Source organism: Dermochelys coriacea, chromosome 2 (assembly GCF_009764565.3).
Source record: "Dermochelys coriacea isolate rDerCor1 chromosome 2, rDerCor1.pri.v4, whole genome shotgun sequence".
Classification (NCBI taxonomy): Eukaryota; Metazoa; Chordata; order Testudines; family Dermochelyidae; genus Dermochelys; species Dermochelys coriacea.
The window spans coordinates 72,419,178-72,446,061 of record NC_050069.1 but is presented as its reverse complement, the minus strand read 5'-3'; the positions used below and the strand labels follow the sequence as shown (position 1 = coordinate 72,446,061).

The window sequence follows — 26,884 nt, the reverse complement described above, 5'->3', positions numbered from 1 at the left end:
CTATGGGTGATAGTTTTAACCAGGCCTTGAGCACTACAAATGTAAGAACTGGGATTGCCACTCTACTCTGCACATGAGCACCAGAGTGGCAACAGCTCATCAAACCATCTCCTGCCTTGTGCATCTGTACAGATTTAGCTACAATCCAGCCCTGAGTGTTTACACTGAGTGTCGAGTATGAACTCACATGACTTAGAGACTTAGGCCTGTTTCAGTTGCTCTCTGTACCGTAGGATGATACTCACTTTCTAGTGGCACTCTGACTTTATGCGGACAGCCTGAGAGACTGCGGTGGTGTGGGTACAGCCCAGTCACATGCCCTGTGCCATCACATCCTGGTGGCATGGTTTCTCTTGTTTCTTTTTTCAGGCCTGGGTGAATCTGTAGAGAAATCAAATAAGGATTTTGTCTGGTTATGGTTTCCTGCCTGCACTCAGCTGAGTGGTCTTAGAAGTGTGAAATAACTTTTCTATACTTCAGATGCAATTTCCTCCCATGGCTTTAACTTGGACTTAGAGTAACTACACAATCTAAGCATCTCTTTTGATTCTCACGTTGTCTCTTTTAAACAATGACTTTCACCTCCCAGTGCCATTGTGTGCTAAACATATGTGGTTTAGGGATTGTGATGTCACTTCTTCCATTCAGAGTCTCAAGAGGGCTACAAGCCACATCCAGTAAGCCAGAAATCTGGCAACAGAAAGATCTAAAAAGGAATAATATTGAAACAGAAAAATCTTTTATACTGTTAATGCCAGATTCCTGGAAACTGGGATCACCAAATAAAAGCTGAGGGAAGAAACAAACAAACAAAAAGCATTGCAATCAAGAGCAGTTCCTTAAATATCACAGATCTCTAGGTTGTTGGTCCTTTGTTAAGAAACTGAATACATGCCACTTTACATCTGAGAGGCTAGGCAGGCAGCTCCCTCTGGTATACATGGCAGCACTGATCTGCAGATCAGCCCACAATGAGAGTGCAAACATGGAATAACTAATACCCTTTCACAAGTCACTGTCTCAGTGCACCTTTATAACTACCAATGTACAATGAGACAGAGGCTGGGACCTTAGTGCATTTTTCAGCTTCCAATTGCAAGGTACTAGCAGTGTACAGGAAGCACCTATTAGAAAGTGTTTGTTTTGATTTGAATGCAGAATCTAAACTATGAGAAGGGAAGCAATTCTGATCCAGAAATTCTCTTGTGAGAGGAGACAGACAGCAAGGGACATATAAATTGCTGAGGATGGTTTCAGATCAATCTGTGATTGACTGCCAACAACATGGAGTTGAGGGGAGATAAACAGCTGTATCAAAGACAGGTTAAAGCCACCTAGTAGGATATTTTGCTAGGCTACATGTAGAACCAGAAGCAGCTGCGGGGTTAAACTTTCTGGCAAGCCTTTAGATAGGAAAAATATGGAGGAAAGAAAACAGAATGAACATCAACAGGGAACCACAGTGCCTGTAGAGTCACAGCAAATGAAAAGTAAGAAGTCACTGTAGGAAATTGTTGCCAGCACTAAGAGAAAAACGAGTGACCCCTAAAACAAAAACAAAAATCACTAATTTTAATCCTCCATTAATCTGAAATCTAACTGTATGTTGTGTAAAAAATTAAATGGAAAGAGTAAGAGCAGTATAAGGTAACAAGCACATTAACTGACATAGGAGCCAAAAAAAAAAATAGAAAAAAAAGAAGCTCAGAAGGGATGTGGAATTCCCAACACAATTGGTATAAGAAATACTGGCCATAGTTGATTTTGTAAATGAAAAAATTCCATGCCTAGTACTGTAACAAAAAGCTGTCAGAGCATATGAGCACATGGAGAAGCAGAGTGAGGGAAGCTCAAGATTATTTTTCTATGAAGGTTATCTCTGAACCAAACTGCAAACTAAGTGTTTGCTTGAGAATAACCAGGAAGGACCAGATTTTACCATTCTTACCCACATTGTGTAGTACCCTACTCTGCAAGTAGTCCCATTGAGTCTAATGTGAGCTAGCGTGAGTATTGCTCACATCACTATCACAACACTATTCCTGGAGGCAAGCATGAGTATTCCACGAGTAAAAGGATCAGAATCTGGTCTGAATTGATTATGGTCATCTGAGCAAATGAGGGTAAGAATAAGTATATGAAACTTAGGAAGGAGGTTGACTAGCATGTATGTACAGCGCTAAGGGCATTGTAATGGGTAAGCTGTACGTGACTTTCAACAGAAGAAGCAGGTAAATGCATATTCTAGTTAAGCAGTACAAGAGGGATTATGCAGTGGTAACCCTTAAAAAATTGCCATCTTTAGCTTATATTCTAAATGCCTTAGTAACTAAATAACTACTTCAGCATTTGCAGTAAATATCGAGACATACTCCTAGGGAATACTAAATATATCAAAGTAATCATATTTGTTTATAAAAGGCAAAAATGCCAACTTTTACAGGGTGACTATTGCTTTAGTTTGTATTTATAAAGAGAGAGTTCCTGGAAAGAGTAAAGTGAGTTTAAAGTGATATCCATAATTATTCTCAATCCATGAATTCATATCAAACATGCCCAGTTTGCCAGTCAATACAAGATCTTTTTAATCTCTGGCATTACAAGCTTGACTTGGTATCTGAAAATGGAACTGTGTTCTCCCTTTCATAGATTATCACAAATCATCAGAAACAATAAAGATTTTGGAATTTAGATGGCAATCTTTCTGGTGATGATCAGGCTGAAGAATATAGGCTTGTGCCAGAATCTTACTTTTGATATAACATCCAGTTCAAAATTGTTTACCAGCTGTAGAATTACTGTTTGAGCCAATATGAGTCATCAAAAATATTTCTTACGTTTGTTATTATATATTGTCTCCCACCAATGTCAATAACTTTGGTTTGTTTCCTTTCCCCAGCTAAATGCTCCAAAAGAAACCTGTCCAATTCTTTGTAGGTGCTGTGAAACACATGACCTTGCTCTGCCTGCAGAGCTATCGCTTGTTCTAGCAACTCAATTCCCTTTGTTTTGTCCAGGTCAACTGACACGTCTGTAGTTTCTGATAGGCACTCATCACTTCCTCGCTTTCAGGGAATGGATTCTGAATTCTCTTGTCAAAAGGATCAACATGAGATTCCTGTGATTCTCTTAGCTCTGTTTCTGAGTCACAAACTGTTTCACAAGGATGAAGTTCTGCTTCTTCAGTCTTAATTTCTGGAACTTCCAGAATGTCTTGTCGGTTACATCCTGCAATATATCTCTGAGTTACATGGGGCTTTATGCTAAGCGTCTTCTGAGAAGTTTGAGGAACTGTCCCATTCATTGTCCAAAATTTCAGAGCTACTTTCATTGTCTTCAGATGAACAGTATTGTGGGTCGGAAACACAAATCTTTTCTTGTTCCTTCCGATGAGTTAATCATGTAACATTCATCAACATCATCACTTTCTGTTTTTAAGGACTGGATGCCACTGTCATTTAGGTTCTCAGTCACCATTTGAACTGGTGCATCTTTTGCTAGTTTTCCCATGTTCATTAAAGATTTGACCACGAGGTCCTGGTAGCAGGTGTAGTTGTCCTTCGTTTGACTGGAGTTTTCTTGCCCACCTGCATGAGAGGTTTCATCAGGTGACTTTGTAGTATTTTCTTCTATAAGGAAAAAAAAGCAAGAGAAAAATGACTGCTTTCTATAGAGAAACTTAATCTTGATCTAACCTGGTTTCAATCTTAAATGGAAAGAGACTTATTTAACAATCACTGTTTATTTACTCAAGGATACTCTGAAAACTCCTAAGAAATAACACCCCCTTTTACCAATATCTGAAATTACTGTTAGTATATAACATCACAATCTCTTCTAAGATTAAATCTATGTAGTGTAGCTGCAGAGCTCTTTGAAAATTGAATGTTTTTGCATTTTTCTTTGTTGAATATATAAAATTCCTTTCATCTATTTTCACTCTCCTCCATGTCTAACATGCCCAAATATTTCTCAAAATGGGTCCCCAATTACTTTTCAAATCACTTCAGATTGCATGAAAGACCTTGACTGAAAAGACTCTATAGTTACAAAGGGCAAGCTCTGGTCACCCTTACAGTTGCCACATTAAATGATACATCAGGTCATGCACAATCAAACAGAAATGGTTGAATAGACTCTTAAAGGACTGCTAAAGACACCATTGAAATACATCCTGTGTTAATAAACAACTTTCTTTGGACGAAAAGCAGCAGCCAGCAGGTAATAAAGGCTGTGTGTAGGTAAGGGTGTCAATGTTGGAAGACAATATGCCTTTTGTATCTCATTCAATTTTTTACAAAAACATTTGCTCTAACAAGGACACTCAAAAATTCATCTCCATCATCTTTCTTTCTGGTAATTATCTCTCTAAAATCAACACTGGTTTGCCGGGATCAAGTAAATATTGCCATAGTAACTAAAAGCATTTTTGGACGAAGGGAAGAATTTAGTCACAACACTAGCCCCTTCAATAATGCTGATTATAGGGTGCATTCTTTTGTTGGGATCTATTCAACATAAACTGAAAAATTTAACATTTTACTTCCTAGAAAGGAGGATGGATAAATAAGCATATTATATTTGATAAGATGGAGCCATCCTCTCCTGAATCAGAGGAACTCCAGGTTTAAATAATAAATTAAGCATAGTCTAAAATGCAAATGAAGTTTCTCTCAATAACATAGCGAGCTATTAAGAGAAAGTGTAAAGGGTTATGATAATTTTAAAGTATTATAAACGACAGAAAACAAATAAAAAGCATTTTCAGTGAATATGTCCAATTCATTGCACTATTCTCTCAATCCACTTAACTACCCACATGTGTACAATAATGATTTATAGACATTATACCTAATTATGCATATTTGGGCTGTGTTAGAGTGCCTAACAAAAGCTCTAGAAAGCAACAATTACCTCTGTTGCTTAGCTACATAGTTTAAAATATTCCTATTAAGTGCAGATTATTGTGGAGGGGAAAAGAGGGACAAAAATGCACATGTGCACCACAATGCATTTCACTTTGCTGCTGCCAAACTGTTAGCATTTTGGGTCATTTCCAGTTTACATAATTGTTTGGTTCAACTGTTTGTTACATGTTAAAAGAAAATATTTATTAATTCTTATTCTTCTTCAGAAAATGGGACTCATATGGGGAGAGGTGGCCTCATGCACTATGTGCAGATAGTTGTGTGTTTGGGGTATTTTTTAAAATGTCTGCAAAGCTCAGTGCAACTTCTAAACCACCTCATCTCTCCCTATAGACTTTGAAGTAATCTGAATGAAAAAGTTTGCTATATTTTCAAAACATGGCAATTAGTAATGATGATTGTGATTCCTTGTGATTCTGTAATGAACCTCTGACAAGTAAGTGTCTATGATTTAATAGCTAGTCTCTCTGCTCTGCTTGGAATTACACGTACTCCCATCACCAGGCCATTTTGATACAAATGGCTCTAATTTTTTTTATGAACAAGTATGCTTGGTGATACTAACATGCCTTTCTTTAATTTACTGGGTAAAAGATTGTACTAACCATATTACCAACAACAAGATTAAAAAATCATGACTCAGGCCCCCCAAAATCATGAAATTGGTTTAAAAATTATGAGATTTTAATAATGTGGATTTGGGTTTTTTTAATTGCCTTCTGGTTTTTTAGCCTTTGTGGTTCACATGTTGAAATTTTTCTCTGTAACCACAAGGGCTTGAAACTTACTTTAACAAATAAATTAATGCTGAGATTTCTTGAAATTGCATCACTCCAGGAGTTGGGGGCTTTCAGACAAAAAACCAAATATCATGAGATTCACAATAAAATCATGAGAGTTGGCAACAAGATACCAAAAGTGATTTTAAAGCATTCTAACTCTATACCCTTCATACTGTCTTGCTCTCAGAATTTTACTGTAGTTGTACAGAAGATAGACACAGGAGAAAGTATGCACATTAATGAGGAATAAAACACTGATGTTATGGAGATACAGGGTACAGCCTGAATCAGCACAGAAAAAGTCAGTTAAAGCTTTTTGTGAGACTACTAGTATTATGAGATGGAAATACTCCTAGGAGGTCAGAACAGCTACTGAAACAGCAGAGTTGTGCTTGCTTGGGTCCATAGTAAATTTGGCTCAGTGATTGCATCAGAATGGGACAGTCAGTGCACAATTCCCTACCAGTTTAAGACATATTTTAAAAGTAACCCCCGCTCAAGCCCTCCACAGGAACTTGCAAGATATACTCACACAGCTGCATTCCAAAAGAGATCCCAATAGAAGATTGATCAAAGTTAAAATCCTGGCCCCACTGAAGTCAATAGAAAAACTCCCATTGACTTCATTAAGGCCAGAATTTCACACATAGTTCTCTTACCTGGATAATAAAGTTGGCTTTCATTATTGACATATTGGTATACATTCAAGTTTTATAACAGCTATACGTACCAGAATGTAAAGAGTTTTGGTTTTCAAAAAAGAAGATTATTCTATTTTAAGTAGACGTGGGTATAAATTTGGGAAACTGCATCAGAATCTGGATCCCAATTCTGGGACTTGAGAACAGCTTCATCTTAATTAGAGGTACCATTACTTTTTCATACTATGTATGATTTCTGATTTCAGATTATCTGCCTATTTCCCCTACATATTGACCTTTATAACGTATTGACAACTATTTTCTTTTTAACAAATGCAGTATTGATTCCACTGAAATCTGAGTCCACTTTCTTAAGTGTTGGGCTCACAACTTGTGCAAGGCTCCTCAAAGAAAAAAATAAGTGCCACTTTATTTTGAAAAGTGTTCCATTAATTTTGAATGTATAGTTGAATGTTGAAGGTAGAAAACATACATACATAATTTATATTTATTTATTTATTTAAATATATATGTGTATTATAAATATATCTTATATTCTCCCCTCAGCAGTGACTTTTGCTGCACCCACATGATATAACTTTCTATAAATTATTGAGCATATTTGGGTTGGGTATTATAAAAAAAAAGTGCAGATTCTAATAATCAGGTTAAATAGAACACAGTTAATAGTCACATGAGTAAAATTGCTTTGCTAAATGTTAGAGTCAACATTTTGTTAAGCAGGTGATTGCCCCCACCCTCATGCTGAATATATTAAAGTGAAAATCCTCTCTTTACAAATGTGTTTTTCTAAGTAATTAGTTTTTCACTACATGTTTAACCTCATTCTTTGACAGCCCATGTTAAGAAGCAGACACCATTCCTTATCTGACCTGCAGTGATGGCAGGTCTCTGTGACCTACACAGCATTAAGGACCATAGAAGGAGATATTGTACAAGGTCCTTGTTTTTGAATTACCATATTTATATCTAGGTTACCATGTATTATCTCAAATCTACTCTGAGCCCAAATCATTCTATATTCTTTCTGAAAGCATTCAGTTTGACAGATCTCTTTTCTTTGAGGGCAGGGAGTTTTCATTAATTTGGAACCATTCTTCCTTGCTACCTGTAGCAGGCGTGTCATTTGTTTCGAGGACACTGATGTCCTCCTGCAACTCTGTTCTGTCCTCATTTTCTTCTTTGCATTCCACACTTGGACTGTAGTGACGGGGTTTCATTAACAGGGACTTCCTTTTATTGACTGGAACTCCTGAAATCTGTTCTTCAGCTTTTCTCTTCTTAGCCATGGAGCATTTGTAGGCACTGCATTGATTTAAAAACGGCAATAATGAACAGAAATTGGACATTATTGAACAAACAGCACTGTCCTATATTTTAATTTCAAGTAGAAAAACAAGGCTGGTAAAATGCTAATACACTTGCACTTCCAGCCAGCTGCGTTTAGAGGATGTTTAGTTTTAGCTCTTGGAATCTAGAAAGCAGGGCACAGACAAATCCATCACACCGTTCTCTTTCACTGCTATCAAAGTCTGGTTATAAAAAATCCTTAATCCCAAGTAAACATATGTTAATCTAAGATCGGTCCTGCACTAGATGAAATATACCCAGAAAGAGATGAGAAAAGATTTATATTGGTTTGCTAATCCTGAGAAACAGCTAATGTGAAAAGTTTCAGAGTAGCAGCCGTGTTAGTCTGTATCCGCAAATGTGAAAAGTATACCGTCAGTTACATTGCAGCATACTGTAACTTTAGGACCCTTCTACTATATAGGTCTGGATATGTGCTTGATTCTTTTGTGCTGCTGCTCATGGGGTTTTTGTTTGTTTGTTTGTTTGTCTTTGATGGGTGGGTGAAAGTCCATTTTAAGATGAATGCATTTTTTCAGTGTGAAGACTTACATATTTAAGAGCAATTTATTTATTTATTTTTGAGATTTGTGAGATGAACTAAACAATATCAATGTCTGATTTTTCTGGTCACTGTGGCCTAGATTCACAAAGGTACTTAGGTGCCTAAACTCCAGACTTAGGCACCTAAATCCCAGTTTAAAGCTCTACTGCAATTCATAATGCTCTTACTGAACCCTGTAGGCACCTAAACTCCCTTTTGCAGTATAAGATCCCTAGGGGCCTATATTTCTTCCCTGAGCCTCCATCCAGACACCAGGTATCAGAGGGGTAGCCATGTTAGTCTGTATCCACAAAAACAACGAGGAGTCCAGTGGCAACTTAAAGACTAACAGATTTATTTGGGCATAAGCGTTCCTGGGTAAAAACCCCACTTCTTCAGATGCATGGAGTGAAAATTACAGATACAGGCATAAATATATATCGGCACATGAAGAGAAGGGAGTTACCTTACAAATACCTTACCTATCTGCCATCTAAGCCTCAGAGCAATTCACCAGTCAGGAGAAGGTAGGTGTTTGGCCACCTATGCCAGGTGTGGGACCTGATCCAGTAGGTTCCCTTGAGGCATGTTTACGGATCGTCCCCCTCAAGCAAATTCACACAGCAGCTGCTTCCACCTCATAGCTTTAGCCCAATGGTTTGTATATTGACCTAGGATGTGGAAAGCCTCCAGTTAAAGTGCCCCCTCTGCCAGAAGGAGAAAAGGGATTTGAACTAGACTCTAACATCTCTCAGGTGAGTGCCAACCACCAGGCTATGGGATATTCTGCTAGGAGGTGCCCTCAGGCTATGTCTACAAGCGAGGAGGTGTGTGATTGTGCTGCTCATGTACAAATACTTGTACTAGCTCCCATCGAGCCAGCACAAGGATAAATAGCTGTGTAGCCCCGATAGCACTGGAAGAGGTGAAGGAGACATTGCTTAGTCGTGCCGAGTACAAACCTGCCTGAAATGGGTGGTCCGTACTCGGCATGGCTAAGCTATACCTCCGCTGCTGCCACTGCAGCTACACGGTGATGTATACTCATGCTAGTTCAGTCAGAGCTAGTGCAAGTATGTGTATGCAGGGGAATCACACCCCAGCTCATAGTGTAGACATAGCCATAGTTTCGTCTGTTGAAGCTGTTTCACTGTGGATAAATAATTAAAAAGTTATTTGAGCCAGAGAGAGACAACAAGCAAGAGCGACAGCACAAGCATGAGAACAACTCAATAGCCTGGTGGTTACAGTACGCACCCAGGATGTGGGAGCTCCAGAATCCCAACGCCTTGCTTCCTGACCTGCACTCTAACACTAACCACTGGGCTAAAAGGTAGAAGGGGAGGGGTCCTTCTCCTCATTGTTGTAGTGAAAACAGCACAGGTGCCTAACTCCAAAGGTAGTGGATTGGAAATGGAGATAGGTGCTTCTCTGCAGATCAGACTTGGGTGTCCCTTCTGTGTGTGTATATGTGTGTGTGTGTGTGTGTGTGTGGAGGGGGCTAGGTACCTAACTCAGGCTTTGTGAATCACAGAGTGCTCCTGTAACTTTCTAGGCTCCTGAAAGCTAGGTGCTATGACATATAGTGTCACAACACCCTCACTCCTTATGTGAATCCAGGCCTTTTCATTTAGGGGAGTTTACACTACATTCTTGCTATTAATTTGTATAGATCTGTACATGTTGGGATCTGTCCACAAGAGCTGAAATCAGATATATACCTCTGGCGCACATGGTGTGCCATATTCCCCTCTCCATTACACTAGTGCACTCCCACCAATGCCAATGGGATTGCATCAGTGTCATGGACAGTACAGTGTGTCAATTCACTGCTTTATCTATGCCCATATATCTTGTCTATTTAAGAGGTTTTCGTGGCTGCCCTATACCTCATTGTAACAGCAATTTTCAATAGGTTTCCAAGTCATATTTCCACAGACATAACATGATGTGCATAGAATGCTGATTATGACAACATTATCTCAAGGGAATATGAAAACAAACTTTGGTTGAACAGCTCAGCTAATGTGCATGAGCAGGAACTACAATATATGCAATATTTAGTTCCTATAAAATACTACAAATAAATAAGTAAATAAATAAATATTTCCCCTACATATCATAGGCCAGATCCTTAGACTTCATTGGTGCTGTGCAATTTACTAGTTGAGAATGTTGCCCTGTAACTTGATCATAACTTTTACCGATACCCTATAAATAGGTCCGCAATACAAAAATGTGTGTGAAATATGCTACAACTTCCACAACAGGTTGAGTAATGTAACATTTTGTGGTGGTTGTTTCATATTTATGCAAGCTTTTGGAGTGGAAGGTTAGCAGAAAATCTAAACATATCTTTCAGCTGTGACAAGACCTGAATATTTATATGTTTGTCAGCTATCTAGCATATCTATGTATTCAATATAGCCCCCACCATGCTAGCATCTGAGTGGCATGACAATCTAGATCATTGGTGGGCAACCTGCGGCCCACACAGCCTCCTGCAGCTTCCATTGGCTGGGAATGGTGAACCACGGCCACTGGGACCTGCGGGCAGCCATGCCTGCGGACGGTCAGTGTAAACATTGTCTCGCGGCCCACCAGCAGCAGGTTGCCCACCACTGATCTAGGTGACACATCATAGCTAAGAAGTCAAAATGTGACACTTTACTAAAAGATCTGCCTCACAACACAATATTCTTCAACCCTTTTCTCACTTTTTATATAAGTAATTTTAATTGTGGTCATTGTTCTCTCAGACAGGGGAATACAGCTATGTAATATGACTAATAGCATTCATATTATATCTGTCACAGATGAAAAAACTGCATTTGTGGATCAATGTAATCCACTCATTGGTTTCTGGACCCCAGGGAGCATCATAAATCTACACAATGCCCTTGGGTACTGGATTTCTTATTTGGCTCTCTGATTTAGCTGCAAGATTTGCAAAATTCCATGTCTGCAAACAGCTCCCTATTGGTTACACATATTACAAGGCGCAACAGCATAAATTAATCCTTCCAAGATATCTTATGTGTACTAAATTGGCTCAAGTTCTGATTGTTTTGGATGGTAGCATGTGACTTAACTTAAGCTTTTTGTTAAAAAAAATCCATTTCTGGCTAAGCACCTTTTTGGCAATCCACTACTATAAACATGAATGATATGGAAATATGAAGAACTGCAATTTTAGGAGCTGTTAGAATACTACCAGCATGCATCTTAAACACTGTGGATGCTCTTATCTACTGAATGCTAAACTTATTGTGAGTACCATTAAAACCTGGATGTTATCCACTTGCAATAGTTAAATGTATTTTGAATTTTGTGGTATTTCTCTTTTTGAGAATAGTGCATACCACAAATATCACAGCACAATAAGTGTCCCTTTTGGAAATGGTGACCTACAGACACTGACACACATAGACATATACAGACACAGACACACCCACCCACCTCACCAGAAGTATGCAGTGTGGATTGAAGTGCATAATGTACCCTACAAAAAACTGCATGGAATAGTTTATTAGTCATTGTTGCTGAAGTTCTGCAATACTGTATCACTCATAATAGTCATGGTGTTGCAAACAGCTTGGAATTATGAAAAAGAAGTAGAAAGAACCATACAATGCTTTATAAGCCCAAACTATCAAAGTTTACTTTTTTAAACTTTTTCATTTATTTGTCAAACTCCAAATTTACCTCCAATGGATATTCTGATAATTTAGGAACTGATACTGTCCTCATTTCCATTGATAAAGCTGTTCCCCACACAATCTAAATTAATAATTTTTAAGGCTAGAAGTGCCCATTACATCATCTAGTCCAGGGGTGAGCAAACATTTTGGCCCGAGGGCCACATCTGGGTATGGAAATTGTATGGGGGAGCCATGAATGCTCATGAAACTGGGGGTTGGGATGTGGGAGGGGGTGAGGGCTCCCACTGTGGGTATGGGCTCTGGGGTGGGGCCAGAAATGAGGAATTCAGGGTGTGGGAAGGGGCTCCGGGCTGGGGTGTGGATGTGAGGTCTCTGGCTGGGGGTGCGGACTCTGGGGTGGGGATGAGAGGTTGGGGGTGTAGGAGGGGGATCAGGGCTGGGACAGGGGGTTAGGGCATGGGAGGAAGTAGGGGTACAGGCTCCAAGCAGCTCTTACCTCAAGCAGCTCCCAGAAGCAGCAACATGTCCCCTCTCCAGTTCCTACATGGAGGTGCGGCTAGGCGGCTCTGCACTCTGCCCCGTCTGTGGTTCCTGGCCAATGGGAGCTGCGGGGGTGGCACTTGGGGTGGGGGAAGTGTGCAGAGCCCCCTGGTTGCCACTACACATCGGATCTGGAGGGAGAACATGCCGCTGCTTCCAGGAGCCACCCAGAGCCATGGTATGCATGGAGCAGGACAAGCCCCCAACCCCGCTCCCCGGCTGAAGTGTTGGAGCAGGGCAAGCCCTGGACTCCGCTTCCTGGCGGGAGCTCAAGGGCCAGATTAAAACATCTGAAGGGCCAGATGCGGCCCGCGGGCCATAGTTTGCCCACCCCTGATCTAGTCTGACCTTCTGTGATAAATTTCACCCAGTTACTTCTGTAATGAGCCCAATAACTTGTGTTTGACTAAACTGTATCTTCCAAAAAGCCTTAAATAAATGGTCCACAGCTAAAGTGGGGGAAAGAAGGAAAGAAAGATGGTCATGCTATTGTTAAAATCTGCTGAATTCATTTAAGCAAATTGGGACAATGTATTTCCCTAGTTACATATTAAAAGCCCATCCATGTGATGTCAGAAAAATGTCATGAAACACATGTGTGTTTCACAATATCCTAAAAGGTAGTCAAACTCAAGACTTTGGCAGACCACAGGCAAGAAAGAGTACCAGAGACAGGGTCCCCTGCCTCCTGGAGTTTCACTCTGGGAAAAAACTGCAGGAAAATCCCAGCTGAGTATAACTAAAATCAACTGGCATCAGGGAAGATACAGCTCTGATTTACATTCTTTACATGACTCCACCTCCCCTGTGTATGATGGTCAACATGGAACCCCTTTCAGAAGCAAATGTATTATAACTTCAAGTTCTGTTTAATTCAAATTTTGAAGCCAAATTCTGCTCTCAGTCACATCACTGTAAATCCAGAACAGCACCACTGATTTTAGCCCAGGACACTCACAGATTTGACTCTTCTCAAATGTGCTGTAAGCACATCTCTAGAGCAAGAGGGCTTTTTCTTTATGAAGCAGTGTGATGCATTAGCTTGCTCACATCATATTCCTTTGTCTAACCAGTGCAGCCAGGCTCAATCAGCTCGCCAATAGAGTTTCTAGAGATTCCTCTTCTCTGCTTAAAATAAATATATTTTATCAGAACCAAATTTATAGGCTTATTCCTGACACCTTTCTCTGAGAATATAGGTATCAAAGATTGCAGTGATTGACTCTTTCTTAAGAAGCTCAGCTTATTCTTCACAGGCCAGGAAAGTGACTAACATTTTTAACTCCAGTAGAAAAATCCTCCTGCCTTTGCTGTTAGTGTCCTTTTAAGTTGCTACTTCTGAATTTTGAGTGAAATCAACCAGACTTCCACAGCCAGTTCAAGTAATTCACCAAGAACCTATTCTTCCTCTTACTCTCAATCTTATATTGTCTTCAAGGAAAACCGAAACAAAACACTCTAACTTTACTACATGTCATTGTTTCATACTCTTGATTTTAATTTCCAGTTCATTGTAGTTGCTGATTATTGATCTTACTACAAATTTCCTTATCAAAGTAAATTTATTTTGATAGTTTGTGACTCCTTTCACAGATTTGCTTTTTAAAATTTTGATAGTATGTGCGTATACATATGCACAGACAGACACGTTGTCCATTTGTCTCTAAACGTAGATGTTTGATAATGGGCACCAGAGGAATTTGAGACTCAGGCTACTATGTAGATATTTGTGTGTTTATAGTTTTATCTATCTAATCTATCTATCTATCTAAAGCTTAGATAGCAGCATTCATGAAGTACCCATTTCAGCATTGTCTTAAAAAGTTTGTCTCTCTTTTATACACACACACGTTAGCAGAGCTATGTCAGGCTGTAGTTTGTCAAACAGTAAACCTATAATTTAGCTTCACTATTACTCATCTCATAAATTCAACATCTAATAGTTTTGTTGCTATTTATCAATGGTCTGCTTGTTGTCATGGAACACTGATTCAGCAGTCAAGGTTATTTGGTAATCTGAGGCTCATAAAATGGGAGAAGATTTTTTTTGTTATGAGCCCAAAGCCAATACATGCTTTCCCCCAATTTAACTGTACTTAAATGTTATGAATAATAAATCATTTTAGTACTGACTATAATGAGCAGATTTTTAATCAAATGAGTCAGCTACTAAAAACAATCCTGTATCAAATATCATAATACAAGCCAAGAGGTTAAAGTATAAAACAATTACTTGTGTTAAAAGAAGAGCCTCAAGTAAATTTTTCATGCTTATAGGATACATGCATTTTTGACAATTTTATCCAAAGTGCTTAGGGTCTTCCCTTTCCTTTCTTTTTGCCCAGAGTGTGCATGGGTGAATGGTGGGGATAGGGAGAGTGGAACAGTGCTCCTGTTTCCCTAACTACCTAGTGGCCAATTTGAAGACAGCAAGAAAGCTGAATGGCTGCAGTGAACTCCCCTCCCCCTATTAAGCATTCCATTAAGCCATTCTTTCTGCTGGAAACTGCCCTGCCTGCCCTTCCCCATAGATGGCATGATTGTCAGTGGAGGATTTCCCATCTTGCTGTGACTCTAAGTCTTTTGGGATCTGGAAGGAATTTCTCCTTCTTGGCAAGACTGACAGATATTTGGTTAACTTTTACCAGTTTCCTTGCAGTCTCCTGCAGACTGCCATGGGTGAATAAGAGAGTGCATATTGTTTAAATAAACAAATGAAAGAGGAAGAGAACACTGTCACACTTCCAGTTGGTATCCCAAGTAAGAGGCTTCAAGGGGCCAGCTCCTAGGGTAAAGCTCAGCACAGGACTGGTGGAATCTGTAAGCTCGTGGGGCAAGAGAGTCTTAACTCTTCATTGACTGAGTTCCCCATCACCTGCTCCCTCATTCCTCCTCACTGGGTGGTAGAATCCAGCATCAGACTGAACCATGAACAGAGTGACTCCAGCTGCTTCCGGTAAGGGAGTCAACCCTCATTCCTTGGCTCCAGGATCTGAGGCGATTTAACCCCATGCCAGACCCAATTAATGCTTGGTAGTTAAAGGATGGGTCAGCCTCCTCATCCTCTAATATTAACTTTAATTCAGTTGTAGGCTTCAGCTTTAAATCCTAATCAAGTTACAGTCAATATTTTACCTTATAGCAACAGAACAATTGGAAACCTTTGTTATACATTTGTATCACGTGATACTCTGGAATATACAGTGACAGTCAAATGCTACTGTCCTCTTACCATTGTCTCAGCTAGGTTACACAGTTCCTCCTCTCTCACAAGTGAACCAAAGCAAAGACTCAAGGAGCATGTATACATTTTGTAGCTCCAGAGAGCTAAGAGAGATAGAGTGCCCAGCCTGGGCTGCTGTCAATAGGAAGAGAGACAGAGCCATGATATTACTATGCTGTTTCTTCATAGATACAAGATACAAGCTGGCATCTTCACAGGGGTGAATTGGAACACCCACGTCTCCACTGAAGGTCAAAATTCAGGGATTTGTATGGCATTTCTAATTCCATGCAGTTATTTACTGAATGTTTAAACACTTGGCTTTCCCTACTATACTCAAAGATACATCACAGAAAGTGGGCCACTGTATATTTCTCTGAATATAATTGACATGGCTCCTCCATATACGTTCACATGTATTTAGCAGACATTTCTGTTATTTGAAGGGGGAAAAGGTGATGCAATTTCTGGAAGAGAATACTAATTTTGTGAGACAGCATGCATTGCCCAGACTGAACTGTGAAGCCTGAGTTCCTACCAGGTTTACTTCCTTGAGAGATAGAAAGAGGCACCCAAACAAGGCGATGGTATGGGATGGGCTAGTAGCCTGGGTATGATTCTGTCTGAGACCATAGGTTGGTATTCGGGGGGGGGGGGCTAACCTCTCCTGCCACCACAGCTACACTTCTTCTATTTTTCATGTGCTAGCTCAATCAGACCTAGTGTGGGTATGTGTTTTAGAGCTGGGATTTACACTTCCAGCTCTAGAGTAGACGTGCAGCACAGGACTCGCACCCCAAGAGAGGACGAAGCTAAGCTGCCTTTGCACCCTCCCAATCCAGGGTTGTTCTGTGTCCCCTGTGTAACACAAAGACCTGGGGACCTTTATAAGTTGCATAGCCTGGCTCCCACTGCCTGTGTGCTGCACTGCTGCCCAGAATCCTTGTAGCCTGTATCTTGATGCCTCACACCAAAACAGAAGGAAGGAGGATGAAAGTCCCTCCTACAACCCTGCCACAGCATATCCACTGTGCCAGGGCTTGCAAGGGGATCCTCAGAAGACAGCCTTACGGCTATCTACCCCAGTGCCTGTGCTGGGAGAATCTTTCTCTGGTCATACATAGAGCTTGTAGGGCCCCTTATGCTGCTCTGGCACTTTGACTAGGCTAAAAGAGATGAAACAGATGTGAAGATCTCACCCACTATGTTTATCATCATGGTGCTAATCAGGCTCCCTTTGAAATTAAGGGCAAAATCTCAACTAACTTGAATGGGGACAAGGGTGAGCCCGAGTTAGTTTTTACTCTTAAATATTTGTGAGGAAATAAATATATGAATGGGCTAACTTAACTGACGGGGAAAGCTGGTTCTAGTTGCTGTTTGGAGAGATTTTTGAAAAACTGAGCATGTGTATACATTTATTTTATAACAATAAAAATACTGAGAATAATATTCAGATGTAAAAGTTATTTCTAACTAGGGCAACGGCATGTAAAAACAGTGTGTGACGAGTAAAAATTACATTATTTTACAAACAATTCTAGTCAGTCACATGTTGGATCATATTCTGAGGTCTTCTTGCAGTGGGAAAGCACATTCAAGAAGACTGAAACCTAAAGATAAACAATTGGATCATTAACCCAATTAAGACTCGTTTAGGCATGAAGGAGACATTTGAATACTGTTTTTCATTCTACAGTACTATTTTTGTGTGATAACAAGAATCGTCTGACGTTCAGTCATGGATGACTTGTGACTTTATGCAAGTGTTAAAATAATCTGTTCAGCTAATAGGGAATCCAATGTGAGATATTACATTTGAGAAAATGGGTTAGTTCCATTGATTTGTGATTGGCTGACAAGATACTGAACACAATTTGCCCTGACTGCTAAGTTGTGGTCAGCATCATGCTATCTAAATCAATTGTTCACAATTGTGTTCAAAAATCATAACATTCTGTAATGCAGATAAGGCCTCAGTAACTCAGAAACCAGTCTATAGACATTCAGATCCTTATTCCTATCAGACACACAGGGCAAGATTCTTGATTCCACTCAGGCAGTGCACAGTGACCAGGTTCTGGTTGTAAATGGTCAGCAAAGAATCTCTCCAGTGAAGGCTAACTCCCTCACAGTGCAAAGCTGGCAGATCCAGTTCCTCCCATTCCCAACATAGGGATCACATTAGGAGAGGGAGGGATAAAGCAAGGAAAAGACAAGATGGAGGTCTGATTTACTACGCTCACGAAAGCTTATGCTCAAATAAATTTGTTAGTCTCTAAGGTGCCACAAGTACTCCTTTTCTTTTTTTAGAGATTCTCCAGTGGCTGAAGGTCCTATAGAGACCATATTCCAATGACATAAGCAGGAGCAGCTTGTAGGCTGCTGTAACTCATGCTGGAGCTGGAAAGTATGATTCTTTGATGGTTCCTTCATCTACCCTGTACTGAATGAGGGGACACAGACAGAGGGGAAAATTGAGCCCACCATTTTGTTTTTCATGAACGAGACAGACCTTCTATCAGGTTTCTTAAGTACATATTTGAAAAGAATTTAAATCAATAAACCATATCAAGGAAAGTCAGGCATCTTCAATCAGAATTGGGGAATTGATGTATTCTTTTGAAAGGCTTGGTAGACAAGTCCTATTTGGAGGACATTTTGCACTTGGGGCAGCCTGGGACTGCAAATCAGTGGAATTACTCCTCCTTTATACAGGCGTAACTGAGATCAGACTTTATCCTGATTTATACAAAATAAATAGATAAATGTTATCTGCATAACAGAGATGTCAGACTGGTGGTATTCCTGCTCTCCCATTTGCCTCTCTCCTTCCTCCTTGGACACCATAGTGATGTGTGTTGTATGAATGTCTTAGTAAATCACTGATCAGATAAGAGTGATTATTAGATACATTTGCCATTACTTGTTACAGTCATTGAGCCAAATTCAGGCTGAAGAAAGTGGCGGTAGCTCCCAGGGGAGTCTTTTAGCCACACTGAGCAGTGACTTAAATGATGGACCATAAATGGGATGGGTGTAAGTGCTCAACTAACATATAAAAAGTTGCACTGATGTGACTTTCAATAGGTTTGTATGTTATTGAATGTAACTTACCAGTTGACAGGATGGAAAGTAAAGTTTGGAACGTGGGAAATTGTACCAGGAAACTTTAACTTGTGTCTCATCACCACCTGAATTCCTGACCCAGATTCAGACCTGGCATAAATGGGTGCTAATCCAGTAGACTTTAAGTGGAGTTACACCCACTTATGCTAGGTCTGAAAATACCCAGCACACCAAATCAGAAGATACATTTTTTTACTAACACCTGTTTGGCCAACTTACATTGTTGTATTACTTACATAGACATTATACTAATGCTGAATTTGACCTGCTGAATTTCTGTGGACCTTTAGCACTCATTCTTTCCCACCACTTACTTTCAAAAGCTTAATTTTCCTAAGTCACTGTTCTTTCTGGTACCATATCATTTGATACATTTAATTTTCCCCCTTTGATTTAGCGATCTGTTGATATGGATGATTTTCTTCTCTTACTTTTATTGATTAATCACTGAAATGAATCCATGGACAGCAAAGAAGAAAGGGCTACTAAAGCCGAGGAGCAGGGAAGAGGACTAAAGAGTAACTGGAAAACCAGAAGGATGGTAGTGTGGCAAAGCTTCACATAGTGCGGCAAAGCTTCACATAGTGCCAGCATTAGAGTGAAATTGTTCGGGAGGTACAAAACAGATTGGTGAAGATTGACAAAAGGGTTAGAAGAAACCTTTTGAGACTTAGAGGAAAAAGCTGAAAAGACCTGATTCTGTTCTCTCATGCCAATACATAATTTGCTTCACTTTGGTAGAGTTACTTCTGATTTATTCTAGAGAATCAAGTCCCAAGAAAGTACTGGAGAAACAAACGAACATCATGTTCGGGTACGGTGGTTGAATGAATGAAGAACAGGAGATCAATTGAAGACAGTGTGAGGAGCAGGATCTAGGAGGACCATGGTACAATCATGCGAATGGAATGAGTGGGGTGAGGGTGCTCCCTCAGCCATGAGGTACACCGCTCTACCTGGTCCATTTGTATGGTGTCTTACTCACAACATACACACAGTCTGTTTCTTTTCCCCATGTGTGCCTTTAATTTTTAGGTTCCAAGCACTGCAGAACACAGCATAGGCATGTGTCAGAAGGAGCCTGCCACCCCACCATAAAAGATTGAGTCCCACTAAGCCTGCAGTCATCTCTGTGACACTATTACCTAAGCGATCAAGGTGCTATAGCTAGCAAACTGTCACGCCTTGGAACAATGATAGGTTAGGCTTGGGAAACATGAGCTGGGAAAGCCAAAAGAGCATCAGAATGTTGGCATATAGCAGGAGTGTGGAATTTCTGTGAATTGTCTATTGTGAAATCTTGCCCCACCTCTTTAAATGACAAAGATATCTTTCTGGTCTTGAGAGTAAAGGGGATTGGAATCAGACCCAATAAAAATAAAGAGCCAGATATTGAGCTCAGTGGAGTGATGATGATTTATTCCCATCTGATGATCTGGCAAAAAATACATATATTTGATTATGCATTTATACACAACAATAGAGTGGATCACATCTTGGAAGGTGCCGAGTATCTGCAACTCCCATTGATTTCAGTGGTAGTGACAGATGCTCAGGAGCAGTCAACTCTTGGTCCAGTAATACAATAATAATAATCCAACAATAACAACATTTATGTTTCCCAATTTCTAGCATCTCTCACAAGGAAATAAATATATTTCTCCCCATTCTGTCTTCAACATTTGCATCTACTTGGCTCACAGCTTATATTTGTTAAAGGATATGAAAGTAGGGCATTTGTTTCTGTGGGTTACTGGAGAATATTTTGGAGTTGAAGGAACCCATATAGATAGAAAGAGTTACCACTGAACAAGGCCAAATTTCTTCCCATCGTGAGAAGTCATAGGAAGAGTTCAATTTAGGGCTGCATGAGGGAAGGACGAGTACACAGACTGAAGAGAGATGAAAGGAGTGCACAGAAAGGATGGGGAGGAAGATAAAAGGGAAATAAGGATTTATGGACACTAATATAGAGGAAAATAAGCTCAATAACATGGGGGTTATTAAAGTTACTAGATATACAAATGAAAGGTTTAACAAAGAAGAAATTAAGAGTGCTCAAGGGATATACATAATGATATAGAGAAAAATATATCATAACTAAAGTCTGGCTGGAATGTGATATTAAAGGATATAGTTTATTTAAAAAAGACAAGCAGGAAAAGTAAATGAGGTGGTATAGCCTTATTGGTGAAAGAGGATTTATTAGCCCCCATAAGAGGAGATTGGGGAGAAATGCATAATGGTGTTGAGTCATTATGCGTTGAAGTTGGCAATGTTTCAGACAGTAAACTAATGTTATAGGGCACTTGACCAAAAGGAACAACTGGACTGTGAAATGACTGAGCAAATAAAAAGAAGCATGTAAAAAGATCAGAGTGATAATAAGTCAGCAATAATTCAGGAAAAGGCATGCTATCGTAATGAAATCGACACATGCCTCAAGCTGATTGTGAAGCATGAGGCTAAATGCCAAGTAACTTCAGACACCAATATGTACTCATATTTTAGTTAGACCAGAGGCCCAGAAGTACAGTAGTGTGGTTCTATAATGGCTTTTTCATTTTTCTTTAAATATCATGCTTGTGTAATGTAATATGACTTAAACAGAGGACTATCCACCATGAAGGAGCTCATTAATAACAACAGGACAGAAAAAAATACATTTTTGTCACTACTTTTTATTTTCTGACTCATTTCAACTGTTTGTAAACCATGATGCACTATTGGTATTACAATCATATAAAAACATAAGAACGGCCATACTGAGTCAGAACAAAGGCCCATTTAGCCCAGAATTCTGTCTTCCAGCAGTGGCCAATGCCATGTGCCCCAGAGGAAATGAACAGAACAGGTAATCATCAAATGATCCATTCCCTGTTGCCCATTCCCAGTTTCTGACAAACAGTGGCTAGGTAATATAGTAGCCTAAAGAAAGAGAAAGCGCTGATGAAAATATTACTGGAACCCAAGCTACACTGATCTACGATACAACTCTGTAGTCCTTGTAAACACAAAGGGAAGTTTTGTATCCATGAAGGCTGCAGATTTGGGCCCTTACCAAATGGACAGTTTAAATTCAACAAAGGTCAGTTTTGGGAACATTATTTTTTTGCTGACTGGAGCCAAAAAACTCTTCAACACAGTAGTACAAATGGAATCAAGGAAAAATGACTAATGACCAAATGCTAAAGTCCTAATCCAGTTTTCAGTCAGTCCCTTACTCAGGTGAATTTCAGTGGAACTGATTTCACTGGGAGCTTGAGCAAGAATTTGGCTAAAGCTTTTAGAAAACAAAACAGTAAAGAACATCCAAATGATTCTGGGGTGCCCTACACATGGTAAACCATACACCGTGGCTCTGCAGCAGGGTATGAGGTCAGCCTGCTACAAACAGTGAATGCTTAAAAAAAGTTACCTTAGAAAAAACATGCTGAGTAGATCACTGTTTGTTGGAGATCTTGTGAAAATCCAAACCTTCCTCTTTTGTGCACTTCAGAGGCAGTGGGAATTTAAGCTGTCCACTTGCCAAGGATCCAAACCTGTTCCATTGTTGCTTCTGTCTGAAACCCTTGTCGTAGCTATGCTGGCCCTGTGGGTTTCTACAGCTTTATAAAGCTGGAATAATATTTAAAGAGTTAAAAATATCTCCTTAGAATGTTGAAAGAGTCCTTGTCGTATATTTTTCCCCCTTTTCTTGACATCTGCAGGTTACCAAGGGTCCTCTCCAACCTGCTTTTCCCTGGCTGAATGCAACCCCTAACTTCAGCCAAGGGCAGCAATTTAACTGGTGATTTGCCTCTATTTCACAATCAACATAGAACAGGCAGAAGTCATTGGCTGGCATGAAAATCTCTGGGTGGCTTGCAGTCATCCATAGAGAAAAGACCAGCCATAAAAGCAAATGACTATGTGGGGCTATAAAATTCTGGGTGTCATTCAGTTGGAGACATTAGGATGTTTGGAACTCTCTAAGCATACTCAGGGTTAGTATGAAAATACTTATTGTATGATGAAGAAGACTGAAGTTGTGATGGAGAAGACAGTAACTTGTTAGCAATATAAAATCTTAGAGGAGAAGGTGCAGAATAAAATTAGGAATGCAAAAGTTTTTAATTACAGTGGATGGACAACATAGAGATGTGCTCTCATCTGGCACTGTGAATAATCTATATGTACCCCTTAGAACATGGCAACTTGGGTATAAATGACTTGAATTTGGCCCATAAGATAAGACTACAGTTACAGTAGCAGAGAAATTTAGAATAATTAACCGTTTTTAATTAAATTGAGCATTTAAAGGGAAAAGACAAAACCCAAAAAGATATGATGTTGGTTTTGGGGAAGAAGTCTTAAAGATGACTGGCTAGAAATAAATATAGTAGACATAAAAAAATCATCTAGGAAAAAGGAGGCTCATAATGTGTTTATCAGTTATTGAACATATTAATTACTGACAAAGGAAGTTAATGCATTTCGTAGCTAAAAACATTTAAAAATAAAAATGGAGATAATGTATCAAACAAAACAAAATGGAATAGGGAGATAAAACATAAAATAAACTCTTTATACACTGTAAATAAACCCAACACATAAAGATAGGCAATACTAAAGGTAGCAAAGAATAAGCATGGGAAGTTAGGGAGAAATGAGCCTGAATTCATTTTGCATTTAAGTATTTACAAGACTTAGACAAATTATTCATTTTAAATATTATGATTTGCAAATGCAGCCATACAGATGCTTAAATATAGTATCAGATGCAGATATTTATTTCTGCTCATTCATTAAGTGACTTGTTCTATCCACTAGATAGTTAAGGCAAACAATTGTCAACCTATGAATTGTTTGCAAAATATTCAGTTCATTATTTGTTGTTTATGGTTTGTATTTGGTCATCAAAATATTGGTGATATTATTTCTGCTCCCTGACTGGATGACAAACTTTTAACATGGAAGGACAATGAATAACAAATAAGGAGCTCACATACATGCATATACATACAAGGAATTGCTCACATACATTCATGAATATCCTTGTTTGCATGTCACTTTAGGTATTTGTATGAAGAACAGCCATTGTTTGAATTTGTGTGTGAACAAAAACTGATTGATATGAGTATTTGAAAATGGAAAATTTGGGGCACAATAAAACAGTTAATTTAAACAAATATTCTTGTTTTGGTGGTAGTAATTTTTCAATATTAAAAAAAGTATAAGTTAACATCCCAGAGATGCAATATATTTTCCTAGAGTAGGGAAGTAGTGAGAGGGGACTATGAAATGGGTAAAAATGTTAGGTCCAGTAATGCACCAAAGCAAAAAAAAGCAGACAGTTAGAATTATGAAAAGTTGCCAAAGCTCTAAGCCAGCCTTTTGATGACTAATTAAGGGGGGACTGGAAGATGGAGAAAGAAACAAGGGAGGATCTTAGACACCATAGACCTGTAAACTGGGCTGCAGTTATGTTTTATATTTATAACTTGTTTTATTAGAGGTAATGAGAACGGTTGACATACAGGATGTAATAATAAGGATAGGTGAATTTCAGCATTAATATTTTATTAGTGCTGTGAACAGAATACATTTGCCTCATTCTAAACTGCACTGCATAGTGATCATTTGACTTTTTGTACTTTGATATCAAATATCAGTGAAAACAAAAACAGATTTTTTTAATGTCAGTTTTAGTGAGAGAGTCCTAATTGATTTTTAGGAAAAAGTTCTGGTTTAGCAACTTACCCCAAATTCTTTAAGAACATCATAATATTGGCAGAAAGGGATCAAACAATGGACAAAATTGATATGGGTTTCAGGAAAGTGTGAGAAACTATTGTATCAAAAAGCATGGGACAGCAAGAAGAGGATGGTCATTCTAATGGCTCTCTAACATTCTAATTTCTAATAGGCGCAGGATTGGGGAGACAGGATGAAAAAAATCTTTCCCTGAATAGAGAATGAACAAAACACAAGCATTACTTGTCTCTTTGTCTTCAACACAAACAAAAGTTTAAGACATTGGGTGTGGTGGCACTAAGCTTAGAGCTCTTTAATGCAAGATTGGATGTCAACAAAATCAACATCATTCATAACTTTGTCTCAGATGAAATTCATGAATTTAACTTCATCACTGAAAGCTGGTTGAATGACAATGGGGCTCTACTATGGCAGAGCTTGACCCAGGCCATTATGCAGAGCATAGTGATCCTAGAGAAACCTGAGGAGGACAACCGGCAATATTTTCTACATCCAACCCTCAACTGCAGGAAGGACCACTGGTCATGGACAGAATCATCTGAGAGTGTGCTCCCAATATGCAATTTCCTGAGGCAAAGTCAATGTAGTTATCTTTGCAGTATATATACCATTGTGCAACCTAACTGGCTTGCTCTCGGAATTTACGGAGGTGCTATCAAGCCATGTAGTAGATTCACCATGACTCTTCATCTTGGGAAATACATTAAAGATTATTAGGTGCTCAAATACTACACTATAAGTATGATAGACAGACAGATTTCAGTGTCCACATGGTTCATGCCCCAAACATGAAAAACATGGACTTTTTACAGGTACTCTCCACATCTACACATCTTTACCTCCAACATAAAAAGGGATACAAACTTGACCTCCTCTTCAGTTTGAGAGTTATAACTGGGAGCATAAGAAATACTGTAGGAGCTTTCCCATCTGTCTGGAGGCAGAATAATTTTGCCAGTCTGCTTTTGGAAACTATCAAATTCCATTGGTTTCTAGAATGGAAGCTAGAAACTCCAAGCTAGAAACTAGTAATCAGCCATAGGTCCAAACCATCAAGAGGCCAGGAGGACACTGTAACCCATCTTCTGTCCACAGCTGTTTAGCTGATGGCCCCTAAACATCTCCTCCCCAACATCATTATGTTTCACTGATGTCCTGTAGCATATAAAATGGGAAGGAATAAGTTTTGAACTGCACAGATGAAGAAATAAATTGGAATTGGACTGATAAATTAGTATAATCAAATGCTATTGAAGGAGACTATTAAAGTCCTTTTTAGCATTTATCCTATTTATGAAAAATCTGAGCCAATAGAATTGGTCTGGATAGGAGGGTGTCTAAGGAATCATAGTTTCAGACTTAAATATCTCTAAGTGTAAACAGTTATGCTACTTTTCAGAAAAGCTCAAGTGACTCCAAGACTATCTCACTCTCTGGGAGCAGAACTAGAGCCAAAGGGGGAAACCATACTACTTTCCCTAACTGAGTTTAGACCAGTCACACAAGCTGTGGTTCTAAGGGTGCTGGGGAAAGCCTGAGTCAGCAGATGCAAAAGGCATCCTTGCTCCTCATGGCTAATCAAAACCAGTAAGGAATTGATAAAGTCTGTGTAAAATAGCTTACCTACCAGGAATTCAGAGCATGCAACAGCCCTATGCAAGCAAGAAACCATAACTTGGTGCAACCAGCCTCACCAACTACTGCCCCACCTCTAATCTGTTTTCTTGAGTAAGATCACCAAGAAGGTAGTGGCTAACCAACTGAAGCAACATCTCAACACTTATTTTTTCACCCCATTACACCCCTTGTCTGTGCTGGGATATCAGTCTTTGCCTCATTTTTCCAGTTTTCTTACAACACTCTCCATGCTGCCCCTTATGCATGGAAAAACCCTTCTGAGCTGGTATGCAAGGCTACTACCCTCTTCTCATGCGAATCCTTTCTAGAGATCTACTTCTGCCATGAAGCCTATGAAAAGTGAGTCACTAGCAAATACAGTTATCTATTTTTATATATAATGAGAACAAACACATCTGCTTCATCATACACTAAAATTTTCTGAGTAGCTATGTCATCTACCACTATAAATCTTTGCCCTTCCTTTCTCCACATTTTCTAGACTATTGTTTTGTTATCACCTTCAATCCATCAATGTCTGAAATGTGATTGTAAGTTTAATGGGGCAGGGATCATGTCTTCTCATCTGTACTGTGAGGCACCCAACACGCTACTGGGCACTGTAAAATAATAATAATTGTTTAGCCCCCTTCCAGTATGACTTCAGAATGCAGTTTGGCATGGATACAT

At 39.3% G+C, this 26,884-nt stretch overlaps 1 protein-coding gene across 1 annotated transcript in view; it reads right to left on the bottom strand.

Moving 5' to 3' along the window:
- The window catches only part of ST18 (ST18 C2H2C-type zinc finger transcription factor), a 203,988-nt gene that overhangs the window by 48,987 nt on the left and 128,117 nt on the right, over positions 1 to 26,884 (bottom strand). Inside the window, 8 exon segments of the mRNA XM_038390512.2 lie at positions 246 to 348; positions 350 to 381; positions 2,838 to 2,852; positions 2,855 to 3,058; positions 3,061 to 3,265; positions 3,267 to 3,380; positions 3,382 to 3,629; positions 7,481 to 7,677. Of these exon segments, the coding sequence (XP_038246440.1) occupies positions 246 to 348; positions 350 to 381; positions 2,838 to 2,852; positions 2,855 to 3,058; positions 3,061 to 3,265; positions 3,267 to 3,380; positions 3,382 to 3,629; positions 7,481 to 7,677 (1,118 nt within the window).